The 23,754-nt window shown below is 36.1% G+C and overlaps 2 protein-coding genes across 5 annotated transcripts; both read left to right on the plus strand.

The window, feature by feature from the left end:
* Positions 1-501: 501 nt before the first annotated feature.
* On the plus strand, positions 502-1,285 carry LOC110022352. The gene is made up of 3 exons (XM_020721236.1): positions 502-673; positions 726-1,010; positions 1,092-1,285. The coding sequence occupies exons 1-3, from the start codon at positions 502-504 to the stop codon at positions 1,178-1,180; spliced, it is 546 nt and encodes a 181-aa protein (XP_020576895.1). The 3' UTR covers positions 1,181-1,285.
* Positions 1,286-5,904: 4,619 nt separating this feature from the next.
* Positions 5,905-23,071, plus strand: LOC110022358 (rhomboid-like protein 14, mitochondrial). 4 transcript variants are annotated; one of them, XR_002293777.1, is made up of 3 exons: positions 5,905-6,190; positions 12,016-13,012; positions 22,876-23,071. XR_002293777.1 is itself a non-coding variant. In XM_020721244.1 (2 exons), exons 1-2 carry the CDS (start codon positions 5,972-5,974, stop codon positions 12,796-12,798), a joined length of 1,002 nt encoding a protein of 333 aa, XP_020576903.1. In that variant the 5' UTR covers positions 5,905-5,971; the 3' UTR covers positions 12,799-13,209. The 4 variants fall into 4 exon arrangements, 1 of the variants encoding a protein (XP_020576903.1); XR_002293778.1 differs by lacking the exon at positions 22,876-23,071 and adding an exon at positions 18,030-18,158; XR_002293776.1 differs by lacking the exon at positions 22,876-23,071 and adding an exon at positions 18,043-18,158.
* Positions 23,072-23,754: the final 683 nt, after the last annotated feature.

The following is a 23,754-nucleotide window of genomic DNA, read 5'->3' on the forward strand; positions in this document are numbered from 1 at the left end:
AATAAGGGTATTTTCTCTTAGACCGTTAGATTTTCACGTGAATTGTGCTCTAAAAAAAAAAATTTTTGTATGCCTTTCATTATTAATTTTGAAATTAAAACATTTTTTGGTCACTTGTTTCAAGAAAACGAAAGTCACAACATGCTAAGATTAAATATCATCAATTCAACGAAAATAAGATGTGCAAATTAATTTCTTACAACCACCCTATCGAAGTACTGATTCCTGAACACCGCGCTTCCAACACTTGGAGGTATACGGCGAGGGCTTCCCATTCGATAAGCATAAAATAGTTTTTAAAAATAACAAATTAATTAAAAACAATTTATTAACTTCGTGCTACACGAGCAATTGGGACAACTGTCAGGGGCATTTCTGTTATTTTACCCCAATCTAGCCATTATATACGATCGGGTACATCTCCACTCCCTTGCTGTAGCACATTACTGCCATTGTGGAGGACTAAAGACCCGAAAGCAAAATCAACTCATCAATTCTACCATGGCGACGGTCTCCGACATGATCTTAACCGGACATATACCCTTTCTCGAAATCCCCGCCGCCGCCGTCGACGGCGATGAAGCCGATGATGAGAAAAGCTTCAAAACCTCTCCTTTTTCTGCGGACGATGAAGACGACGACGACGCAGGATCGGTGAAGGGAAGGCGATCCGGTAGAGCAGCTTCGCTCCCTGGAACTCCACGGCGGCCATGGGAGCCGTTGAGGGATTGGCGGCGCCCGGCGCCGCCGGCTGTGGAATCGAGAGAGGAAACTGGATCAGGCGTGGGAGATGAAGAAATCGCGAGCTGGTTTCTTAGATGGAGAGAGTGGAGAGTGTTTGGTGATGGTGAGCGCGCGAGGGAGTAGCGGGAAAAGGATATGTATGGACATGGATGAGGTGAAGGCATGTCGTGATCTCGGCCTTCAAATCCCCGGAGATTTCACGGTCGAGATACCGGGCGGCTTATCAGGCAACAGCAGCGGCGGAGATTCCCCCATCTCGGGCACCGGTGAGTATTGCTCTGAGCTGTTTAGGGTTTCGACATAACTATGACTGTGAAATTGACGATGTTTGATTGATTTGAACGCAGGGGAGAATGCGAAAGAGATTAAGGCGAAGCTCAAAATGTGGGCGCACGCCGTCGCATTTGTGTCGTCGGCGGCGCGCTCCGTTGAGTGAGAGGCGGACCGCCGGCTTTTGATTGAGAAGCCCCCAGTTTTTTTAGGGCTTTATCGTCGTTTTTTTAAGATTTACATATATACCACTCAATTTCTATATTTTTACACTTTTGGCAGACTATCTTGTATGACATAAAAATTAATGTTATTTTTATGTGATATGAAAGATTTAGGTTTGTGTAAATACGAAAAGAAATTTTACATGGTTGTATGTAAATGCGTAGAAATTGAGTGATGTGTATGTAAATTCCCTTATGTTTTGTGTTGTATATAAAATCATACTAAGACACTAAGAGTGTTTAATTACCTTGTTGTTTTGATTTTTGGCACTTTTGTATACTTATTATGGCTTCCTAACTATTTTGATTATTCAATGAAGATTTATTCTTGTATAATCTATAGTTTTTGGAACAATGAGTTTGATAGGCTTTTAGTTATATGTTTTTTTTTTCAATTTTATTGTTTAATTTAAGAGAAGACATTGAAATAATCTTTTTTTTTATATATATAAGGCTATTTTAATGTTAACTATATGTAATAAATTTAATCTATTAACTCTTATAACTTATTTTGATTTTTGATATATGTTAGAGAATTCGCGGTGGAGTAATAAATTATCGTCTTAACGCGTATACACGAGTATTTAACACACCAGATAATAGAAATAACTGGTAAAAATATCTTAAGTTTTTCAGAGGAAAATTTGAAATGTGAAAAATTTAACGTGGTTTAGTCAAATCATAAATAATCCAACTATAATTTGATAAATCAATGTCCCTCTTACAGAAAATGATCACACAAATACAGTGTTCGTGTACAATAGAACTCATTGCACTATGCTCAAGAGTGATTGTAGTTGTCAAAACTTTAGTACGTCATTCTTGGAAGGGTGTTGTTGCTCGGTCTACAGGATGACATGTTGCTCGGCCTACGGGATGACATGTTGCTCGGTAGAATGTTATACTGCTCTGCGACATTGGTCATTATTTCGCATAGTGATTGTTACTTTATAATGTTGGTCGCTACTCGCATAGCCTTTCGATGCTCCACAATCTTTGTCAATGTTCAACAAGGTGTTTCGTTACTTTGCAGTGTTAGTAGCTACTTCACACAATACTTTGTTGCATCTAGTAGGAAGCGACCGATAATGGTCGATAACGACCAATGAGCGGTTGACGCCGGTAGTCGATGAAGGCAGGAGTTGGAAGCTTTCACCGAATCTTCGGTGCATAATGTTGAACTTCAGCTCATTCTCTTTTCGATCATCCTCCAAGCTTAGATCATAGTTCCCTTTCTTAAAGGAGATAGGACTCTTTGTTAATGGAGTTTATGAGATGTCTCCTAACAAATAAAGAAAATATCCAGAGAACTTCATCGAATGACACAAAGAGATCTCTTTGAGCAGACAACATTTTCTGACATTTCAATGTCTTAATAGTGTTAGAATTGAGTAATATTGAGCTCGTTTGATTCATCTCATCAAATTATTTTTATTTTATTATAATATTTTCAAATTTGGAATATATTTTATTTTTTTATTCGGCGTCATCAAAAGTTTTTTGAAAATAGTTTAAATGCTCGATATGGAATTGATTTTACTTGGGATTAGTGGTACAAGTCATTTGTCTGTATATTAATATACATTTATTAAATAAATATTTGTCTATGGTGGTGACCATTTGCTCATCAGCTTACCCTGGTTTTTTTGCCCCTAACGGGCCGAATTACAAAAGGGTAATATGAGGGTTGTTTGGTCGACCTGAACCTTTGACTTCCTCAATACTCTAGCTCGCCCCTCTTTTCTGCTTGGCGATGTGCAGTCCTTCATTCGGTTAGTCTTGTAGATACATTTCGTTCGGCTTCGATGTTTATTGGTTTTATATTTTGTTGCACAAATCGATGAGATCCCGAGTCGATCATCTGGCTTTAGTATCAATTATCTAAATAACCTTATTTAATTTCGTTGAATGGTCCTGACACATTTTGGTTGGGGACCCACCTTGTTAGTCATGTTGCTTACCTTTACTTCGAGGTTTGTGTTACCCGAATCTGATCGTACATGCCAGTTTGATTAACGGGCTGCAAAGACGGGCTGAGGATAGTTAACTTGCTAAGAAAAGATCAAAATAGTTGGTTGTTAGAAGGGGTTCCACAGGTGGACGTGAAGATGAGAGCGATTCGTCGGACGATGTTCCACTGGCACGTCAGAGGCCTCGAAAAGGTTCAGGTATCGCCCTTGCACAGGCTCCGGAAGTTCAAGCCGAGCAGATTGGGGTTGGAGGGGGGATTGAAGGACTCTCGGAAGTATACTGCTTGACGGTAGGGGCGCCACCGATCTTTCTCAGGTTGAAGATAGAGCTGCAAGTGTTCCGCCTAGGCCTGGTGAGAGTTCATCGTCTTTGATATGGTCCAAAGTGGATCTACTCCTTGGTAGGAGTATGATTCCTGATTTTTTTTATGAAGATTGTTATTTAGCTTCTCCTAATTTCACTTTTTTGTGCAGCCGGCCTGATTCTTGTTTCTGATTCACCATAGGCCTTTGGAGGTCAGGAGTCGACTCCTCGGAAAGTCATGGGAGATCAATCGACGGCAATCGAATGGGAGTCGACTGACTTAGTGGTCCACCGTATGGATAGGGCTTTAAATGAATCAAGCACTCGATGAACAACTTGAACTTGGCTCGATTGAGAGTTGATCATGTTCATTCAAATTAGTAAACAAGCTTGAACAATTTTTAACTCAAAGCTTAAATCAACTAAACATGTATATAGTCGAGCTTGTTTATTTAGGTTCGCGAACAAACTCGTTTGTTGTTCAACAATTTGTTAAATACTCGATATTAAGTTTGATGGTAGATCGTATCATATATGATATATTATTTAATAAATTTTAATTAAGTAGAATTTATCGATTTAGAGTTGGATGAAGATCCAACGCATACATATAAAAGAGAAGTGAGAAGGAGGAGCTATCTTAAATTTTTACTTGAAGAATCCCTGAAACAGAAAACAATCATTGGGTTTAGTTCAGTTGAAATACCACTACATAATTATAAGTACATAAATTTACTCTCCTTTTAAATTAGAGAAGATGAAATTACAAGGCTGATGTACAATAATAGTTCATTAATAGTTGTAATAGGTCATAAAGACTGTACTTGATTTCTATGAAGGCAATAGTCTGCAATAAACGTCGTGGACGATGGTTGTCTGCTTGTCGTGGAGGTCGTAGTCGAAAGTCGTGGTTGCAGTTGGTCATGTTGGTTGTAGTTTGTTGCTTTATAAGCATTGGTTAGCCACAGAAGTCATAATATGGAGCTGTAAGAGTTGTGGACCATTTAGGTCATGGTTTGTCATGCATGTGTGTAGTAGTGAGCTGCAACAACAGCCTTATGCCACATAGGCGGGAGGCGAGAACTGCATGAGGCCCATAGTTGGTCACGTAAGTCATAGTGAAGAGCTACGATGAGAGAACTTTAGGAGCTTTGAGAAAGTCACCTTATGCGGGGTGATTGTTAAGATGCCTTTGGGGCGTGTCGTTACATTAATCTTAAGGGCGCGTCGATGCACCATATTTGAGACATATCATTGCATAGTATTTGGGGCTCATCGTTGTACCATATTCGAGGCTCGTCGTTGCACCGTATTTTAAGTGTGTTGGTACATAGTCTCCAAGGTGCGTTGTTGCACCATATTTGGGGTGTATAATTACACCATATTTGGTACACATGGTTCTTTTGCAGGGTGCTTCATTAATCCGCAACGTGAGTCGAAATTCCACAGCGCTCTTTGTGACAAGCAAGGTGAGGGTGTAGGTGGTCGACGGTTGGGGGTGTAGGTGGTCGATATTAGCCGGTGAGCGGTGGTCGACGACTGCAGGAACATGTGGTGCTAACTATACTTTCAACATATAACGACGCACTTCAACTCCTTCTCCTTGGTCCAAGGTCTAAAGTATTTTTCCCTTGTTCATGAAAGGGGTTGGGGTCTACTTATAGAACCTGTAAGTATAGAGTCGTGGAGAGACCTTCCAAATAAGAAGCGAATCCTGACCACTCCATCAGGCTGCTTAGAGAGGTTTTCTTAATCGGTCGGCGTTCAGTGATTTAAGTGTCATAATGTTGTCAGTATTGAGTGTTCTTGGGTTCATTCAATTCTTTTTTTTCTAGACGCTTAATTTGACTATAAGCTTGACAATTTGGAATCATTTTGTCTTCCCAATTGGGCACTAGAAACTTCCAAAAATGGTTTAACAACTTGATCTGAGCTTGATTTGAATATGATTCAACCAAATTTTCAATTTGACTCTAAGTCTGTTGAAATAAGAGTTCTAGATAATTTTTAATTGATATTTGAATGTTCCCTGCTCAAAAAAATTATGAGATCCGTGCTAAACATCTCGTTATTAATATCAAATGATAAATTTTAATAATGACTTATGAGTATCTGCTAGGGTGCATTTTATTCTTTAAAAATTAATAATAAAAAAAATAATTTTGAAGTCATATTAAAGAGGTTGTACATGATAAATGTAAAATTTAAACCTTAACTATTATACATGGAAATACATTAAAATAAATTTATGTATGTAAACTCCCATGAACACCACAGCTAAAGTCATAGTTTAACATTTTCTGGAACCTTCCATGTCTTGAATACCAAGAGAATTACCGTTACTTGAACAGCAAGAAAGGTTACCCGGCCAGTCCAAGGAACGAAACAAGCCGTGAGAGGGAGAGGGAGAGGGAGAGGGAGAGGGAGGGAGGGAGGGCGAGTACCCATAAAGGCTGAAAATGGATCGGGAGGGCGGCATAAGGAGGAGGATATCGCGGGGGATGATTCCAGTTCTTGCTTTGCACGTTGGTACTGAATACTACCGGCTCCGGCGAAAGCCTCCGGTGACGGCGGGGCTCATCCTCGCCAATACCCTGATTTATCTCCGCCCCGGAACCCTCGACCGCATTCTCCCCACTATTGACGAGGTCTGGTTCAACCCCCATCTAATAGTGAAGGTACCATCCTATTCTATTCGCTTCTTTTGTCAAAGCTAATTTTGATGAGTAGTAGTCAATTCTCTCAGCATAAAGTGGCATGTGTTTGTTCGATCTATGCGGTCTTGTATTTCTGGTAGGTAATTTGGCTCTTGCGAAATGCATCTGTAATGTATGCAATGTGATATGGAATCATGTTATCAACGATGGAGAAAGTGAATAGGTCTGGAGATTACTTTTCTGGTAGTTATGTTGTTATGAAACAAAAAATTTTGTTGGCTTTGTTTCTTGCAATTGCAGTGTTCCGGACTCCTTTGATAAAATATCAATTATAAGTCTCATGGCTTAAAATTGACTAATGTCTGATGATATTTTATTTATTTATTTATTTATTTATTGCATATGATCATTATGTGCTGAAGAATGATTATTGTCCTGAGAAATTCTAATGATTTAAATCAAATCATTAGCCATTCTTATGACATTCCTAAAACAAATAATTTGTTTATTTAGTAAATCCAAGATGCAGCCAAACACCCCCAAAATCCAGTAAATCCGGATTTAGTAAATCCGGATTTAGTAAATCCTGATTTAGTAAATCCAGTTAAACTAAATCCAAATTTTATGTGTGGTATTATCTCCATTAAAACTACTTTAATTTGCAATTTGTGTTTGGCATTTGTTTCAGGATTTCATTTGCTTTGCTGACAAATATGGCTGCAGCCAGTAGAGTAGGGGGAAATGCATAAGGACTTTTTAAATTGTTCCTACTCATCGTTTGATCTCAATAGTTTGATCGTGCACGCCTAAATACATCGGTTCGCAGAAATCAATCATTCAAATATGCCTTCTTCTTCACTCTTTTTTTTCCAGTTCGCCCTTTTAAAGGGAAAACTAAGCCAAAATATTTTTTAGACATCAATCTTCAATAAAGCAAATCTATACTCCAATTTCTTTCGAACTCATAATTTAGTTCCTGGAATAATAATTGAAATCATGAACTCATTCAAATGTGGGATAAAAATCTTTCTCTGGTGAAAAAAATAAAATTTTCACAGGTGGTCTTCAATTCTAACGAAAGGATGGCGCGACCAGATTTACCTTCCTTGATAGTGTCTAGTAGGATTGGAGCAGAAGGATGAGAAAGATGGGAGTATATGTGGTCTCTATATGCAACGATCTCCTACTGGCATTACTTGCTAGCTCTAATAGGGACTGTATCGTGAGGATTCGTTGATCAAGGCGATGGTTTTGGGCGAAACAGGGAGAGAGGGAGTGATGTAGGCAAGGTTTCGGACTCTGGAGACCACAGAGGCAACATGCGACGAGGCTCGAGCAGTCTTATCCTTTGATTTTCTTCTCCTGCATGATTCTTTTCATTTGCAACAGCGAGCTATGAAGGAAGGAAGTCAGCTGTCGTGGAAGGATGAAAAAGCACGTCGTCCATAAATCCACCTTAGGATGAAAAAGCACTTCGTCCTTACTAAAATGCATTATGAGGCTATCCTATAACTTTTTATGGTAATCCTTTTGATGCAATAAAAAATTTTAAACCCCATATAGTTTAGTTTAATTTTAAAGTTTCTCTTTATTAATTTTTCTTAAAAGGTTAATAACAACATGGCGTAACCTAGGACATACCCTAGGAAGAAGGGAAGAAGACATGATAATTTTGTTATGATTTTTTAGCAAAGATGAATACTAAATAATGCCACACCTTACGACCACCATTATCTAAACTAACTACAACTTGTATATTAACTACTTAATGAAACACTAAGATAACATAATAATAAAGTTTATCACTATTGATTTTCAATTAAATGCTAATATCAGGTCACTCATGCTTCTGCCATTACACCTATGCCTACCACGATGGTTCGTACTACATCACACCATATATTTTAAGCTTGACAATTTATGTTTAATTATTTATTTATTATGACAATATTTTATGCTAATAAAATATACATAGATAAATAATTGCTTAGTTATATTATCCATCTTTCTCATAAAGCTGTCTTATAATCAATGAATAGATTTTTTTCCTTATTTCAAAGCAATATATTTCTAATTTATTGGTTTTAATGTTGAATTTTATTTTTTGCTTCTTATAGTATGTATTTTCAAATGCAATTGTTGATCTCTTATCAAGCTCTTAGATCTTTGGTCTTGATTTTGCCCTATTTGACTCACTGTAGCCCAAAGTCTATAGAACTTTCTAATGCCCCTTCATATTTGAGTGATCCATTCTATATCCTAGCAATCCGAAGAAATGCTAGAGAGATGTGTATAGTTCACACTCAATATATATGGAACCTAATACCTTTGTGATTTGTGTAGCTCTCAAAATTGAAATTCATCCTAATTGGGATAGAATTTAGTAAGCAGATTAAAATGAGATTTTGTCATTTTAAATCAAAACCAATAGACTACATACAAGCTTAAAATAAGTCAACTGGCCTATAATATTAAGTCGAAACCTCAGTTGTATTCATCAGATCAAAAAAGAAGAAGTTTTGATATGATTTTCATCTCAAATTGCAAGGAGGGTAGAAAATACTATTATATTAGTACTTAAAGGAGTCATAATTAACTCTGTTGTTCTATCCATTCAAGTAGGACATTTTGCTACCATTCAATGGACACTTTGGATATGTGAAAATCAGCTCCATAATTCAAGCGAGGAATGAGAAAGTTAAGGCTAAATTCAAGCCAAATCTCCTAAAAGGAGGGGGGCAGATGAAGAAGAATTTTAAAGGAATTGGATAACTCTTCCCAATTAATTTCTTAAACTCGACCCCCTACTCTTTATCTATCTCTTGGCCATTCAAATCAAGAATAGAATACATTCAAGGAATATTCTCCCACACGTCATAGAGCACTTACTATACCAAGATATATCAGTGATTTTAATTTGAATTGCTAAATTAATCATGTATTGTCTTTCAACCAAAAATATTCTTATAAAAATACCACCAAATTGTTTTAGATTATGATTTCTGTATTTGAGCCAATATCAATATGAGTTGTTTGAGCCTAGTGCATTCCAATCTAGTTTTCATGTAAGAACACTTCTTAACCATAGATAATTATATTCATATTTTTGGACTCTATTCAATTTAAATTTAAATTTAAATTGAATTTATTTTGTCTTTATTTTGAGAGGATGGGTGTCATACTATTATCTTAGTCTACTTTGGATTGAGAGGATTCAAATTTTGTTCATTACTCAAACTCCCTTGATTCATCATTATCTTAGTACCTTGTCGTAAGCAGAATAGATGCACCATTTTCCCCTAGGACAATGAAGTTATGAGTTCTTGGTTGGGCTTACAATTTATTTTTATCGATGACCTCCATACACAAACCCAAGTTTTCATTACCAATCAGAATTCATTTTGGTTCTTAAATGAGAGTGCTCTTGTGTTCACACTTGAGATGTAATTAATAATGAATGCTTACATTAATGAGAAATCTTTATTCTCTGAGTCTAAAAATAAACTCTAAATGACACATTTTATCTATATAAAATAATTAGGAAATCAAATAATTTGCCCTTGAACACCCTAGAATCAAAAGATTACATCTTTTTAAGTTTGCGAGGCACTACCAATGCCTACAAAAACGTCAAATGCCAATGTTGCTCTGAAATTAAACATCAGATGCCAGTATATATTTCTCATCAAGGGTTTGTTTGGGAGAACTTTCTCATTAAGTTGCTTTTTGAGATTGCCATCGTGGCTATGCTTGATTGTTACTTTTTTGCTGCTTTATAAATTTTTTTTGGGGTGGAAAACTACTTTTTATAACTATTTATGTTAAAGTATGATAGTTCTAAGAAAATTAGCCACCAAATTTCTAGGAAAAAAAAAGGAAATTTATAATGCCCACAACAGCCTTAAAAAGTTATTTTTTCTACAATATCTTTACAATTACCTTTACAAAAAGCTGCAGCTATCCCATTTTGTGAAAACTTCCTTGTTAAGTTAAGATTATCAATATGTACATACAATTTGCTTTAATAGTTCATCATTAGTCAATCTAATATAAAATCTTCATATATAATTAAATTAAGCACATTTAATTATTTTATCAACCCTAGCACCTTAGTAATTTTCTTTCAACTCTATGTTCACTACTCTCTCTAGTACATTTCTATAGCTAACCTTCACAACATCTAGTGGCATATACTCCTCCCTGGTGCATTTAATGTTTTCCCTCTTTTCTTATAGTTTGTGGCAAAAATGTTATTTGTATTATTTTTAATTCTTGTTCAGCTAAGTTTCTAGCATTTTATTGAAGTTTAAACTCTGTTAGAAATTAACAATTGATATGAGATTGGTTAAGCTATTGGTCACTTTTCACCACAATTAGATTTTTCACTATAACCTGATTAGTTCCAGTGCCACTTTAGAAATTACGCTAGCACTATCAACATCAAACCTTGATTCGTTCATTTGTTTTCCTAATGGTCTGATGATTGTATGTAACTTCATACCTCAATCCTTATGATTTGTAAATTCAAAAGGCAATCATATATATATATATATATATATATATTGCTACTTTGCCAATTTGGTTTTCTTTGTTTGTGATCATAGCACTATCATGCGTAAATTGCATTCAACTTCTACAGATGGGGGACTCTCTCTTAAAGGTGATCATTATGATTATTATTAGCTTTATTTTATGAATTCTTATTTTCTATCATTTTCTGTCTACTTTTAGAAACCTTTCATATAGACCTCCCAGTTTTGTTTGAAATTTTGCTATGATTTGTCATCACTTATTTTCATTTAGGTATTTGAAAGGTTGCTACAATTTAGATGTGATAACTTGATTTGAGAATGTGCGACTTGGCATACAATTGAGGAAACTAAAGGTCACCAAACGTTTCAGTCCCGATTACACTAATTCAGTAATGGCTTACCGGACAAATATTTATGGAATGATAGTAATAGAGGGAGCCTGCTGGGGGCTTGGTGTTTTTGACATATGGGAAAATTTAATGACTCATGCCTTACTAGGATCAGTATTCTTTTTTTTTTTTTTTTTTTTAAACCGTAGAAAGGTTTTTTCTTTTCTGTTAAGTTGCTTTCTTCAATTAAGAAATTTATTAATTTCTATAAGTCTCCTATTCTATTTCATGGAACATAATGTTCATGTATAAGAAATGTTTGGCAAAATCTTTAAATAGTGGGGGTTTCTTCAGTAAAGGTTATAGTACGTTTAGGTATGTTTTGGAAGAACCTTACCAGGAGTGATCAAGGAAAACCTACAAACTACATTCTCTTCCGTTGTTGTTCTACATTTTCATCCCTTAACCCATTTCAACCCACCTTGTAGGGCTAGATTAAGTTTTTAGAGCTAGATTTAGAAATCTAGAGGGAGATTGAGAGAATACTTTAGGGAAGGGAATGGTGGTTGGGTGGATTGATACTGATTCGGGGGCCTTGCAGTAGATAGCAAGACCATGGGTAGAGATTTAACTTTGGTATCTTAAATTCATCAAGGCATCTCTAGTAATTTAGCTAAACACTATATGGTGCAGAAGAATGCAGAAAAACTGTACCATTGTCGAGCTGTAACTATACTTTTACTTGCCATATGCTATGCAAAATTGTTCAGTATTATCCTGCATTGTTTTCATTAGCATTATCTTTGTTTTACGGCCAGTGTTATATTTGTCATATGTTTCCCTAAGAAATCTTTTTTGTTCATTTCTATCATGAGTTTTAATCACTTTCCCTAGTTATTTAATTCTTGAATAGACCTTCCAAATTTGGAAGGCTTATTTAATACTGTTAATCATGAACTTTAACTCTTGATCTCTGTCTGTGCAGTATGGGGACCTAAAACGCTTTTTCCTGTCAGCTTTCTACCACATGAGTGAATCCCATCTAGTTTATAACATGATGTCCCTCTTGTGGAAGGGGATTCAGCTGGAAACCTCGATGGGAAGCGTGGAATTTACTTCAATGCTAGCAGCACTACTTACTCTCTCCCAAGGAATCACTCTACTTCTTGCCAAAAGCTTACTGCTCTTCTTTGACTATGAAACAGCATATTACAACCAGTTTGCTGTGGGGTTTTCTGGCGTTCTATTTGCCATGAAAGTTGTTTTGAATTCTGAATCAGATGACTTGACATCTCTAAATGGTCTCCTGATCCCAGCTCGTCACGCTGCGTGGGCGGAATTGATTCTCATCCAGTTGTTTGTTCCTGGTGTCTCTTTCCTTGGTCATCTTGGTGGAATTCTAGCTGGACTCCTCTATCTAAAGCTGAGGAGGTCGTATAGCGGTCCTGATCCACTTGCAGCATTGATGAGGCATACAGCTGCGGTTGTAAGCTGGCCTGTGAAGTTTCTGAGAAGCTTGATTGGGTGGCCAACTCGGCGAATATCAGGAAGGGGTACAGTTGGAAGCAGACGGCCTGTTCAAAGGGTTTATGATGTGTGGAGATGTGCTGCTTGCACATATGACAACTCTGCTTTGGCGGATGTATGCGAGATGTGTGGCACAGAGAGGCTGGGTAACGGGTTTACTGCACCTATGTTGTCAAATGGTAATGTTGAGCTCAGCTTAGAGGAGGTAAGGAGGCGGCGGCTTGAAAGATTCGGTAGATGACATTCTAAATTTCTAATTTGTGCAAGACACTTCTCTTGTTCTGCAGTTTTACCTGTTCGTTTCATTTGAATAGTAATAGCTCTGCAGAAATTCGAGCCTTTTGGTTTTAGCTATTCCCTCCTAGCCAGTCAGAGTTTCTGGCTGAGGTTAAATATGCTTTCTGTTACTTCAAAGTGGATGATCTACATTCTCCTGCCTTATGGAGAGAAGGCAGGTAATTGCTTTACTGTAAAATAATTTCTTAAGTAGTTTCTAGTCTTATAACTGTCATCTTCATATCCTACAGCGAAATGAATAGTTTTATTAAGAAATGTTCATACTTCCTATCTAGTAAATTTGTTAAGTCGCTCGGCAACATGAATGCCGTTTATTGTTTGTTAAAATTGCACCATGACACTGCTGCTTTTGACATTTTGTTAAAGTAATTTTTTAAGTAGTTTCTAGTCCTATACCTTTCATGTCCATATCCTACAGCGAAATGAATATTTTTATTAAGAAATGTGCACACTTCCTATTTGGTAAATTTGTTAAGTCGCTTGGCAACATGAATGCCGTTTATTATTTGCTAAAATTGCACCATGACACTACTGCTTTTGACATTTTGGGGAGTTAAATATTAATATTTTCTTGTTAAATACTAATCTCTGTATGATTGAGGCAATAGTGTTTTGAAATTTTGTTTTGTTTTTGTTTGAATGCTGTTTTTGCTATGTTTAATGTCTCACACATTCAACCTAAGCATCTAATGGCTCCCTTGGTTTATTATATAAGAGTTTGGATGTGGGCCATTAAAACATTTGGTTGGAGAGGAAAAAGGGGAAGTGTACAATGGTTTGTTTTACGTTTTAACTTTTTGACTTTGGCTTATGTGATTTGAAGTCACATATATTTAAATAATATAATTTGTGATATAATATGTTATTCTATTCATTAGATACTCATGCATAATGTTGATTTTTTCTCTCTTCCGCATTGGGGACTGTTCGCTCTGCAATCATAACAAAAAATTTAAGACAAATGGATTGATGTCTTTTATTGTTGGATCAATTTTTCTATGACTCTTAAATTGCAGTCCGTGTGCTTCTCTATAGAATCATTTGCACCTTAATTTATCTCAATTTTTTTGGATTTGTTCTTGTTTTTGAAATGCCTCATGAAGATTTATATTTACATCCTCTCTTACATCAAGAAAAATATAAGAAAATTCTTAGATTATAAAGACAATCCCTAGCCGTTCTTACTTATTATTTGCTCTTGTTCCCTTATAATGTATCTCCTATTTAGCTTTATTTTGTTTTATTTTCTTTCCCTTATTGCTTTATTTTGATTTATTTTTTTCTTTTATTATTCCTATTGTAATTGAGTTTAAATACCCCTTCTCCTATAGATAATTTCATGCTGCTCTATTTCAAATCTCAACATGACATCATAGCCTTGGCTCTAACCCTAGAGGTTCCACCCTAGCCTACTAGCAACCACCTTCCAGCCAGACTCCTTATTCAGCTGTGGTTCTTATCTACCGTAGTTCATATTGTCGCAGTTCCCTTCAACTGCAGTTCCTATCTACTGCAATTCACAGCCTTATCGCTAAGCCCCTTTCTGCTACGAAGCCTAATCTGTTGCTCCTCTGGTTGGCCGCCCTACAGGAACTATCTGCCATTTTCCTTCCAACCACTGGTCGGCTGCCTTTCAACCTATTTTGTCGGTTGTTGTTCCAGAAGTTTTTTCAGCCACTGGACATCCCTCTTGCCAACCTTTTATATTTCTCTACAACCCAACATCACCTTTGACTCTTTTGGAAGTATGGTGGATTCCTTCACTATTGAACCTTTTACTGATAGTGTGCATGAGTACAATGGAGGATCGTTACCAACTTCAATCACTTTACAAACCAGAGGATAAGAAATCAAATGAATTTCTTAATCACAACCTATAAACAAAACGAGTCTCCAATGGTCCCTATGGCTGTAAACGAACCGAGCTTGAACGAGTTCAAGCTTGGCTTTTGTTGGGCTCGTTCGAGATTGCTCTTATTCGAAATCAGCTCGCGTTTGAACTTGGCTCGTGAACAGTGTGTTCGTGTTTGACTCGATTTAAATATTCTTGTTCATGTTCGACTCACGTTCGGTAAATTTGTTAAGTCGCAACATGAATGTCGTTTATTGTTTGCTAAAATCGCACCATGAAACTGTTGCTTTTGACATTTTGGTGAGTTAAAGATTAATATTTCCTTGTTAAATACTAATCTCTATTTTATTGAGGCAATAGTGTTGTGAAATTTTGTTTTGTTTTTGTTTGAATGTTGTTTCTGCTATGTTTAATGTCTCACACATTCAACCTATGCATCTAATGGCTCCCTTGGTTTATTATATAAGAGGAGTTTGGATGTGGGCCAATGAAACATTTGGTTGGAGAGGCAAAAAGGGAAGTGTACAATGGTTTGCTTTACGTTTTAACTTTTTGAATTTGGGTTATGTGATTTGAAGTCACATATATTTAAATAATATAATTTGTGATATAATATGTTATTCTATTCATTAGATACACATACATAATGTTGATTTTTTCTCTCTTCCACAGTGGGGATTGTTCACCCTGCAATCATAACAATATATGTAAGACACATGGATTGATGTCTTTTATTGTTGGATCAATTTTTTTATGACTCTTAAATTGCAGTCCCTGTGCTTCTCTATAGAATCATTTGCACCTTCTTAATTTATCTCAATTTTTTTGGATTTATTCTTCTTTTTGAAATGTTTCATGAAGATTTATATTTACATCCTCTCTTACATAAAGAAAAATATAATAAAACTTCTTAGATTATAATGACAATCCATAGTCATTATTACTTATTATTTTCTCTTGTTCCCTTATTATGTATCTTCTATTTAGCTTTATTCTATTTTATTTTCTTTCCCTTATGATTTTATTTTGATTTTTTTTTCCCTTTGTTATGCCTATTGTAATTGGCTTTAAATACCCTTCCTCCTATCAATAATTTCCTGTTGCTCTATTCCAAATCTCAACATGGCATCAGAGTCTTGACTCTACATCTAGAGGTTCCGCCCTAGCCTGTTGGCTGCCACCTTTTAGTCAAGCTCTTTATTCAGCTGTGGTTCTTATCTATCGTAGTTCATATTTGTCACATTTCCCTTCAACCGCAGTTCTTATCTACCGCAATTCACATCCTTGTCGCTAAGCCCCTTTCTGCCACAAAGCCTAATTTGTTGCTCCTCTAGCTGGCCTCCCTACTGGAACTATCTGCCACTTTCCTTCAACCCACTGGCCGACTGTCTTTCAACCTGTTTTGTCGGCTATTGTTCCAGCCTCTTGCCAACCTTTTCTAAGTTTCTACAACCCTCATCACCTTTGGCTCTTTTGGAAGTATGGCGGATTCTTTCACCATCGAACCTCTTACACATGAGTCCACAGGAGGATCGTTACCGACTTCAATCACTTTACAAACCAGAGGATAGGACACCAACATGAATGTCTTAATCACAACCTATAAACAGAACGACAGTCTCCAATGGTCCCTAGAGCTGTAAACGAACCGAGCTTGAGCTAGCTCAGACTTGGCTCGTGTTCGGCTCGTTCAAAATTGAAATTGACTCGTGAACAGTGTGTTCGTGTTCGGCTCGATTTAAATATTTTTGTTCGTGTTCGACTTGAAATTGGCACGTTAAAATTAATTGAAAAAAATAAATGTAGAGTGTTGGATTCGAATCTCGACTAAATCTATGCAAAAGAAGACGCAGAACCACGTTAACACACAAGTTGTTATGAAAACTTAGATATAAATATTGATAATATTTTATTATATAATTAATATAGATACTATATTATTATATAAATAATTATATGATTTTTTATTTTGACCTAAAACAAGCCGAACACGAGAGAACAAAGAGTTGTTCGTGTTAGACTCGTTTATAATTCGAGCTTAAAAAATTTATTTATTTTCAGCGTTTTCGTTAAGTGAACAAGCCGAACACGAGCTACTTAAAGAGTCAAACATGAGTTGTTTGCGAATAACGAGCTTTTTTTACGGCCCTAATGATCCCAAGCAGTGTCTTTGTTCATCAAAGGTCGTGGGAAGTTTGATTACCTCACAGGTATGGTTTGTGGGTCTCCAAAGACTGACCCGACATGTGGAGCTTAAGAAGTGGAGAACTTCATGGTCATGTCGTGGTTGATCAACTCTATGGAGACTTCAATTGGTCGTTCATATATTTTCATCTCTTCAGTTTGTGCCCTCTGAACGGCTGTCTTCCGATATAGGAAATTTTGGTCAACTCTATAAGGTATTTAAAAAATCCAGGAGACAAAATAGGGGTCACCCAGTACTATAATTTATTGTACTATTGATGGAATGTGATCTGTACTCCGACTACACTTGAGATTCTCTAGCCGATTTATCCCTCTTCTAGAAGATCGTAGAAAATGATCGTACGTTCTAACTATATCACTAGCCTTAATAAAGCCCTCAACGAAGTTCGGGGTTGTATTCTTGGTTGGGAGCCATTTTCTTTCGCCCGCGTTGCTTTTACTGAGATTCATCTGGAAGAAAGCAGGAGACTTGTCATGCTCGACGCTTTCACTCCTTCAGCAGAATTGTACGCTTTAATCTCCAAGGGTACTCAACTCTCATTCATGACATATTGGACTGGTCACCTTACCTGTGATTACTGTCAGAAACACAATCACACTCGGGACAAGTGCTGAAAACTTCACGGTAAGCCAACTTACAAACCTTCGTCCAAATCCTTTACTGCCAAGGGACTCACGGCGGCGTACTAACCAAGCACGACTCAACCAACTCCTATCTGAAACATTTCGTAATCCTTTGAATCCCTAATAAACAAGATGGATCAATTGATCAAGCTTCTTGGAGCTAATCAAGTCTCTGCGGACAAGGAATTCTTTCTATGACTCATAGTTTATTCCTCATCTAGTTCGTGTATTATTGATTCAGGTGTCATGGATCATATACTGGCTGCTCGCAAGCTCTCTCGATTTAAGATCTTTGCCCTGGAAAAAAGACCGCCAGAATTATTGATGGATCCTGTATTCCCATTACTGGTAAAGGTCGTTTGTACTAACTTATTATCTGTCTATTTTCTAACCCTGAAGTCTATTTTACATATTACCCAATTGCAATGTAACTTATTATGTGTCAGTAAGTTGACAAGTGATTTCAATTGCGTTGCTAATTTCTCTTATGATAGTTGTGTTTTTCAGGATCGCCGTTAGGAGAGGATGATTGGAAATGCTAAGGGGGAAGGCGGACTCTACTACTTCCAAGAGGAGAACTTGGAGATTGAAGACACACCAATCAAAAGTTGTAGCCTATCTCGAGTCATTGAATGTCCCGTCATATTATTATATTGTTGTTTAGGACATTTTAGTTTTCAATATTTGAAAAAGTTATATCCTTTGATGTTTTTTAATAAAAATCTATTTAATTTCAATTGTGAGACATGTCAGTTAGCCAAACATCACCGGGTCCATTATCAACCTCACACTTACACACCTTCCGCTCATTTCTCCCTCATTCACAGTGACTGTCATTCTCACACTCCCAGCAACACCAATAAACAGTAGTTCTTGGCCTTAATTAATGACCACACTCAAATGACGTGGGTCTACATTTTAAAAGAAAAATCGGAAGTTGTTGTAACATTTCAAAATTTCTACACTTTTGTTTTAACTCAATTTAAAACTCTCATTCAGGGAACCTACAATGACTGTGAGTTTTTTAAATATTTTTTGAGTGATTTTTTGCTTGGTAAAGGCATTCTACACCATTTTGCACAAACACTCAACAAAGTGAGGTAGCCGAGAGAAAAAACTGTTACCTCGACGTTGTTTGCTACATTATGTTTCAATCCAATGTTCCAAAATATTTTTGGAATGATGTCATTCTAACTACTACCTATCTCATAAATAGTCTCGTCCAAAATTAACATGTTTTGAACTCCCTTAGCCATCCTGATGTCATGCTTTCCTACCAATTGGGTCTTCTCTACATTAGATCCCAAGGTTTTTGGGTACATTGTTTTGTTCGGAACACTGTCCTTACTCGGAATAAACTTGATCCCAAATCTATAAAATACATCTTTCTTAGATACACTGCAACTCAAAAAGAGTATCGGTGCCTAGATCCCACCACTAACAAAATATATGTGTGTTGATATATCATTCTTTAAAAGTGTTCCTTATTTTTTTAGTCCGACCCCAATTGAGAGGCAGCTCGGGTTCTTAGATATTGTCCCTTATCATAGTCCTATGAATGTTCCCCCTATTGTTTCTATCACTGGTGAGTCCTCTGGTCCGGTGAGTGTGCCATCACCTCCTCCCACTATCCGTGTCTACACCCGGCGCACCCGTTTCATTGCTCTTACTCTGGAATCTGCTACCTCCTTACAGGACCTTGACTCCACTTCAAGCGGCATTCTCAAAACGACCCCTCCTCATTCTGAGGAGGTGAGTTCTCCAAGTAAGGTATGCAATCAAATATGTTCCCTCTATCTTATGGCAAAATATGTCTATTTTCACAGTTTTTCGCCGACCTACAGAGCATTTGCTAATACCCTGACGGGCCATCAGATATCAGCTAATACTGAAGTTGTTCTTACTGATCTTCAGCGGAACCCTATGTGGAACATCGTGGATCTTCCTAAGGGTAAGAAAGTTGTATGGTGGTGTTGGTTTTTTTTATATCAAGTTCAAATCTGATGAGTCCTTTGAACTCAACAAGCCACGATTGGTTGTCAAATGGTACTTACAGACCTACGGAGTTGACTATGAGGAGTTTTTTGCTCCAGTGTCTTAAGTCAAACACTATTCGGTTCCTATTGTCACTTGCAATAAAATTGGATTGGCCTCTATTCCAACTAGATGTCAAAAATACATTCTTGAATGGAGAGCTTACAGCAGAGATGTACGTCTCTCTCCCTCCTGACTTTAATTCTATTGCCTTCAGAGGACAAGTGCAAAGGCTATAAAAGTCCCTCTATGGGCTAAAGTAGTCCTCAAGGCCTGGTTTGACAAGTTCACAAAGATGGTCGTAGGTCATGGCTTTACTCAGGCTCAATCAAATCATACCTCTTTTTTTGACATTTTTTTCAATGGCTAGGTAGCCATCCTTACTGTCAATATTGACGATATTGTTCTTACAAGTAATGATCTCCCAGCATTGGAGTCGTTAAAAGACATTCTTGTTAAGTCCTTTGATATGAAGAACTTGGGATCTCACCGGTACTTATTCGGCATGGAAGTGGCTCAATCATCTTCGGGCATTTGCCTGTCTCGGCGTAAATATGTGATTGACCTCTTGACGGAGAACAACATTCTTCTATGCAAATCTGTTGTTGTTCCTATGATTCCGAATGAAAAACTGTTTGACATTTCAAATGTCGTGGTTGTCAACAAGACTCATTGCCAGCTTTTTGTGGGAAAACTAACCTACTTTGCCCATAGTCACCCCGACAGATGCCCTTACGAGCACCATATCCAAGTTGTCCACTGGATTCTCCACTATTTGGAAGGCACACCAGACTTAAGTTTGTTTTTTTTCTCATCACACCTCTCGGTCTATTGTTGTTTATGTAGATACTGATTGGGCTAGATCAAGTCATGATCGATGTTTCACCTCGTGGTATTGTTCATTTGTATGGGGCAATGTTGTCACGTGGATAAATAAAAAACGGTCTATGGTTGCCCGAAGTAATGCTAAAGTTGAGTTCTGGTCCATATCCTTGGGAATATGTGAAGTTTTTTGGCTAAGCATCATGCTCCGCAAACTTCATATGTCAACCGCCGTTCCGCTGCAAATTTTCTATGATAATAAGATTGCAATCAACATTGCTCACAATCCAGTCCAGCATGATCGTACAAAATATGTGGAGATCGACATACACTTCATTAGGGAAAAGATTGATTCCAGAGAGATTTATGTTCCATATGTGCCCTTCAGTGATCAACTAGCAGATATACACACCAAAAATCTTCCTCGCCCTTTGCTCGATTACTTCAAATTCAAGTTGAACATGACTCACATCTATTATTCAACTTGAGGGGAAGTGTTAGATCATAACGACAATCCCTAGTCATTATTGTGTATTATTTGCTCTTATTCCCTCATTATGTGTTTCATATTTTGCTTTATTCTGTTTTATTTTCTTTTCTTTATTGTTTTATTCTGATTTATTTTTTTTCTTTATTATGCCTATTGTAATTGGGTTTAAGTAGCACACCTTCTATTAATAATATTGTGCTACTCTCTTCCAAATCTCAACAAAAAGTTTTTAGAGTTTTCTTATTTTTCTACATAATATCAAAGTGAGATTAGGATGTCCTATTTTTTTTAGCGTAAGGTTAAAATTTTCCAATTCAACCATATTCCTCTTGTTAGATTCTCCTTTTATTTCTTATGTTTGTGCTCTTCGATTTCCCTTCAGAAGAGTCGACATTGGTTAATACTGAAAATTAGACCAAGTGAGAATTCTATAGATTTCAAACACCTTATTACTTGAACGTAAAAAAATATCTTAAATGGTCATGAATTAAAAAAAAAAAAATCTTTTTGAAAGGAAAAGGAAAAATTAAACACTTTGTGTATCTATCTCCAGAGCTTGAAGATTCAAAGTTCGTATTTTGAGAAGAATTTGATTTCATAATCATGAAATCAGTGTGAAAATTCATGTTATTAAAAATCAGTAGAACATTTATTTTTCTCTCAATTTCAAAAGTGGTTTGAGATGCAGTTGCACAAACCTATTTAAAACTGAAAGACATTGCATTCATCTACAAATTAAAAGCTTGTCATTACCAAAAAAAATGCTAATATTTCTATCATTAAATACTTTAATGTCATAAAGATTTACTGGTTAGAGTCCAACTGACATCGAGATATTAATCTGTAAATTTTCTAGTAGGAATCAATAATGAATTTGATCAATTTTGAATCAAACTATATAAAGTTTCTCCTCTCAGACTTAAGTATGCCCTCTCATATTGGCTAAAAAAGGAAGTAGATGATAATCAAATGATCTGACGCTTGAAATATTTTTCATGATAACATCTGAAATTTAAGGTAAGAGATTTTTTTGTCATTGAATCTTCTCCAAAGGACAAAAACATTCTCCCAAACGTAAGTTTTGGTGCAATCACTATTAAAGGAAAAGGCACACTAAAGATAAATTCTAGGAAATTGATGGACAACCCTAAGGTTGTGGAGGAAATAAACAAAGGCACACATGCCTAGTGGAGCGAGAATTACTCAACTCAGAAAAAAAAAATGGCAATCAAGGAATTTTTAACTCTTATAGAAAATTTATCTTGATTTTGCTCTCTTATTTAGAATGGTTTACATTCTAATTTTAGATTTTGTGTTTATAACAGTTCATCTCTTATTTTAATGGTAGATTCAGGGTTCCTTGACCATATGACAAATCTTGCTAATATATTTCAAATTTACAAATCTTATCCCAACAATTAAAAAATAAAAATTGAAGATGGATTTCTAACAACTATTATAGGACTAAGAGACATCTCAATTTCTCCTGTCTTAACTTTTAATAGAGTATTACATGTTCTATAACTTAAAATGAACATTTTATCCATTCACAAATTTACTAAAAATCATAACAGCAAATTCATTTTTTCTTTGCTCATCATTATGTTATTTAGGATCTTGTTATGGGAAAATTGATCAGGTAAGTTAGAGAAAATAATGAGTTATAATTTTTTATGAATTGATATAAACTGTCATGCTCATTTACCACTCATACCATCAACATCATCGTGACAAATCATTATACATTAAGGCATCATTCTCTTAAAAAAAATTAGTATATATTTTCTTCTTTTTTCATAAATATAACTATTAAAAATTTTCATTATGAAATTTATGAAATTACTAAAGAGCATTACGCTCTCTAATTTGAAAGTAGATGTGGATTCCCTAATCTTTCTATATTGATTCTTTCTAAAATTTGGAGACCCTCTAAACTACTCGATATCTTTGAAGCCCTGATTTGTTCTTTAGTTTGAATAGTAATAGCTCTGCAGAAATTCGGGCCTTCTGGTTTTAGCTATTCCCTCCCAGCTAGCCAGACTTTCTGGCTGAGGTTAAATATGCTTCTGCTACTACAAACTGGATGATCTTGATTCTCCTGGCATATGGAAAGAAGGCAGGTAATTGCTTAAGCAGTTTCGAGTCCTATAACTGTCATCTCGATATCCTACAGCGAAATAAATAGTTTTAATAAGAAATGTTTACACTTCCTATTCGGTAAATTTGTTAAGTCTCTTGGCAACAAGTATGTCGTTTGTTGTTTGTTAAAATTGCACCATGATACTGCTGCTTTTGACATTTTGGTGAGTTATAGATTAATATTTCCCTGTTAAATACTAATCTCTGTTTGATTGAGCGGAAATATTGTTTTGAAATTTGGTTTTGTTTTCTGTTTGAATGCTGTTTCTATTATGTTTAATGTCTCACACATTAAACTTAAGCATCTGATGGCTCCCTTGGTTTTTTGTGGGCTTATTTGGTTATAAATAAGAGGAGTTAGGATGTGGGCCAATGAAACATTCGTTTGGAGAGGAAAAATGAGAATTTTACAATGATTTGTTTTAAGTTTTAATTTTTCGACTTTGGTTCATGTGATTTGAAGTCACATCTATTTTAGTAGCATCATTTATGTTATACTATTCATTAGATGCACATACGTAATGTTGATTTTTTCTCTGTCTTCCACAGTGGACACATAGATTGATGCCTTACATTGTTCGATAAATTTTCTATGAATCTTAAATTGCAATCCGTGTGCTTCTCTATAGAATCATTTACACTTTCTTAATTTGTCTCAGTTTTTTATGGATTTATTCTTGTTTTTTTAAATATTTCATGAAGATTTATATTTAGAACCCCTCTTACATAAAGAA

Source organism: Phalaenopsis equestris, unplaced genomic scaffold (assembly GCF_001263595.1).
Source record: "Phalaenopsis equestris unplaced genomic scaffold, ASM126359v1 Scaffold000186, whole genome shotgun sequence".
NCBI classification, from domain to species: domain Eukaryota; kingdom Viridiplantae; phylum Streptophyta; class Magnoliopsida; order Asparagales; family Orchidaceae; genus Phalaenopsis; species Phalaenopsis equestris.

Coding starts and splice junctions, on each gene's coding strand:
- LOC110022352 (XM_020721236.1), top strand. CDS start 502: ATGGCGACGGTCTCCGACATGATCTTAACCGGACATATACCCTTTCTC. Junction 674..725: donor GGTGAAGGGAAGGCGATCCG/GTAGAGCAGCTT, acceptor GGAGCCGTTGAG/GGATTGGCGGCGCCCGGCGC. Junction 1,011..1,091: donor TTCCCCCATCTCGGGCACCG/GTGAGTATTGCT, acceptor ATTTGAACGCAG/GGGAGAATGCGAAAGAGATT.
- LOC110022358 (XM_020721244.1), top strand. CDS start 5,972: ATGGATCGGGAGGGCGGCATAAGGAGGAGGATATCGCGGGGGATGATT. Junction 6,191..12,015: donor ACCCCCATCTAATAGTGAAG/GTACCATCCTAT, acceptor CTGTCTGTGCAG/TATGGGGACCTAAAACGCTT.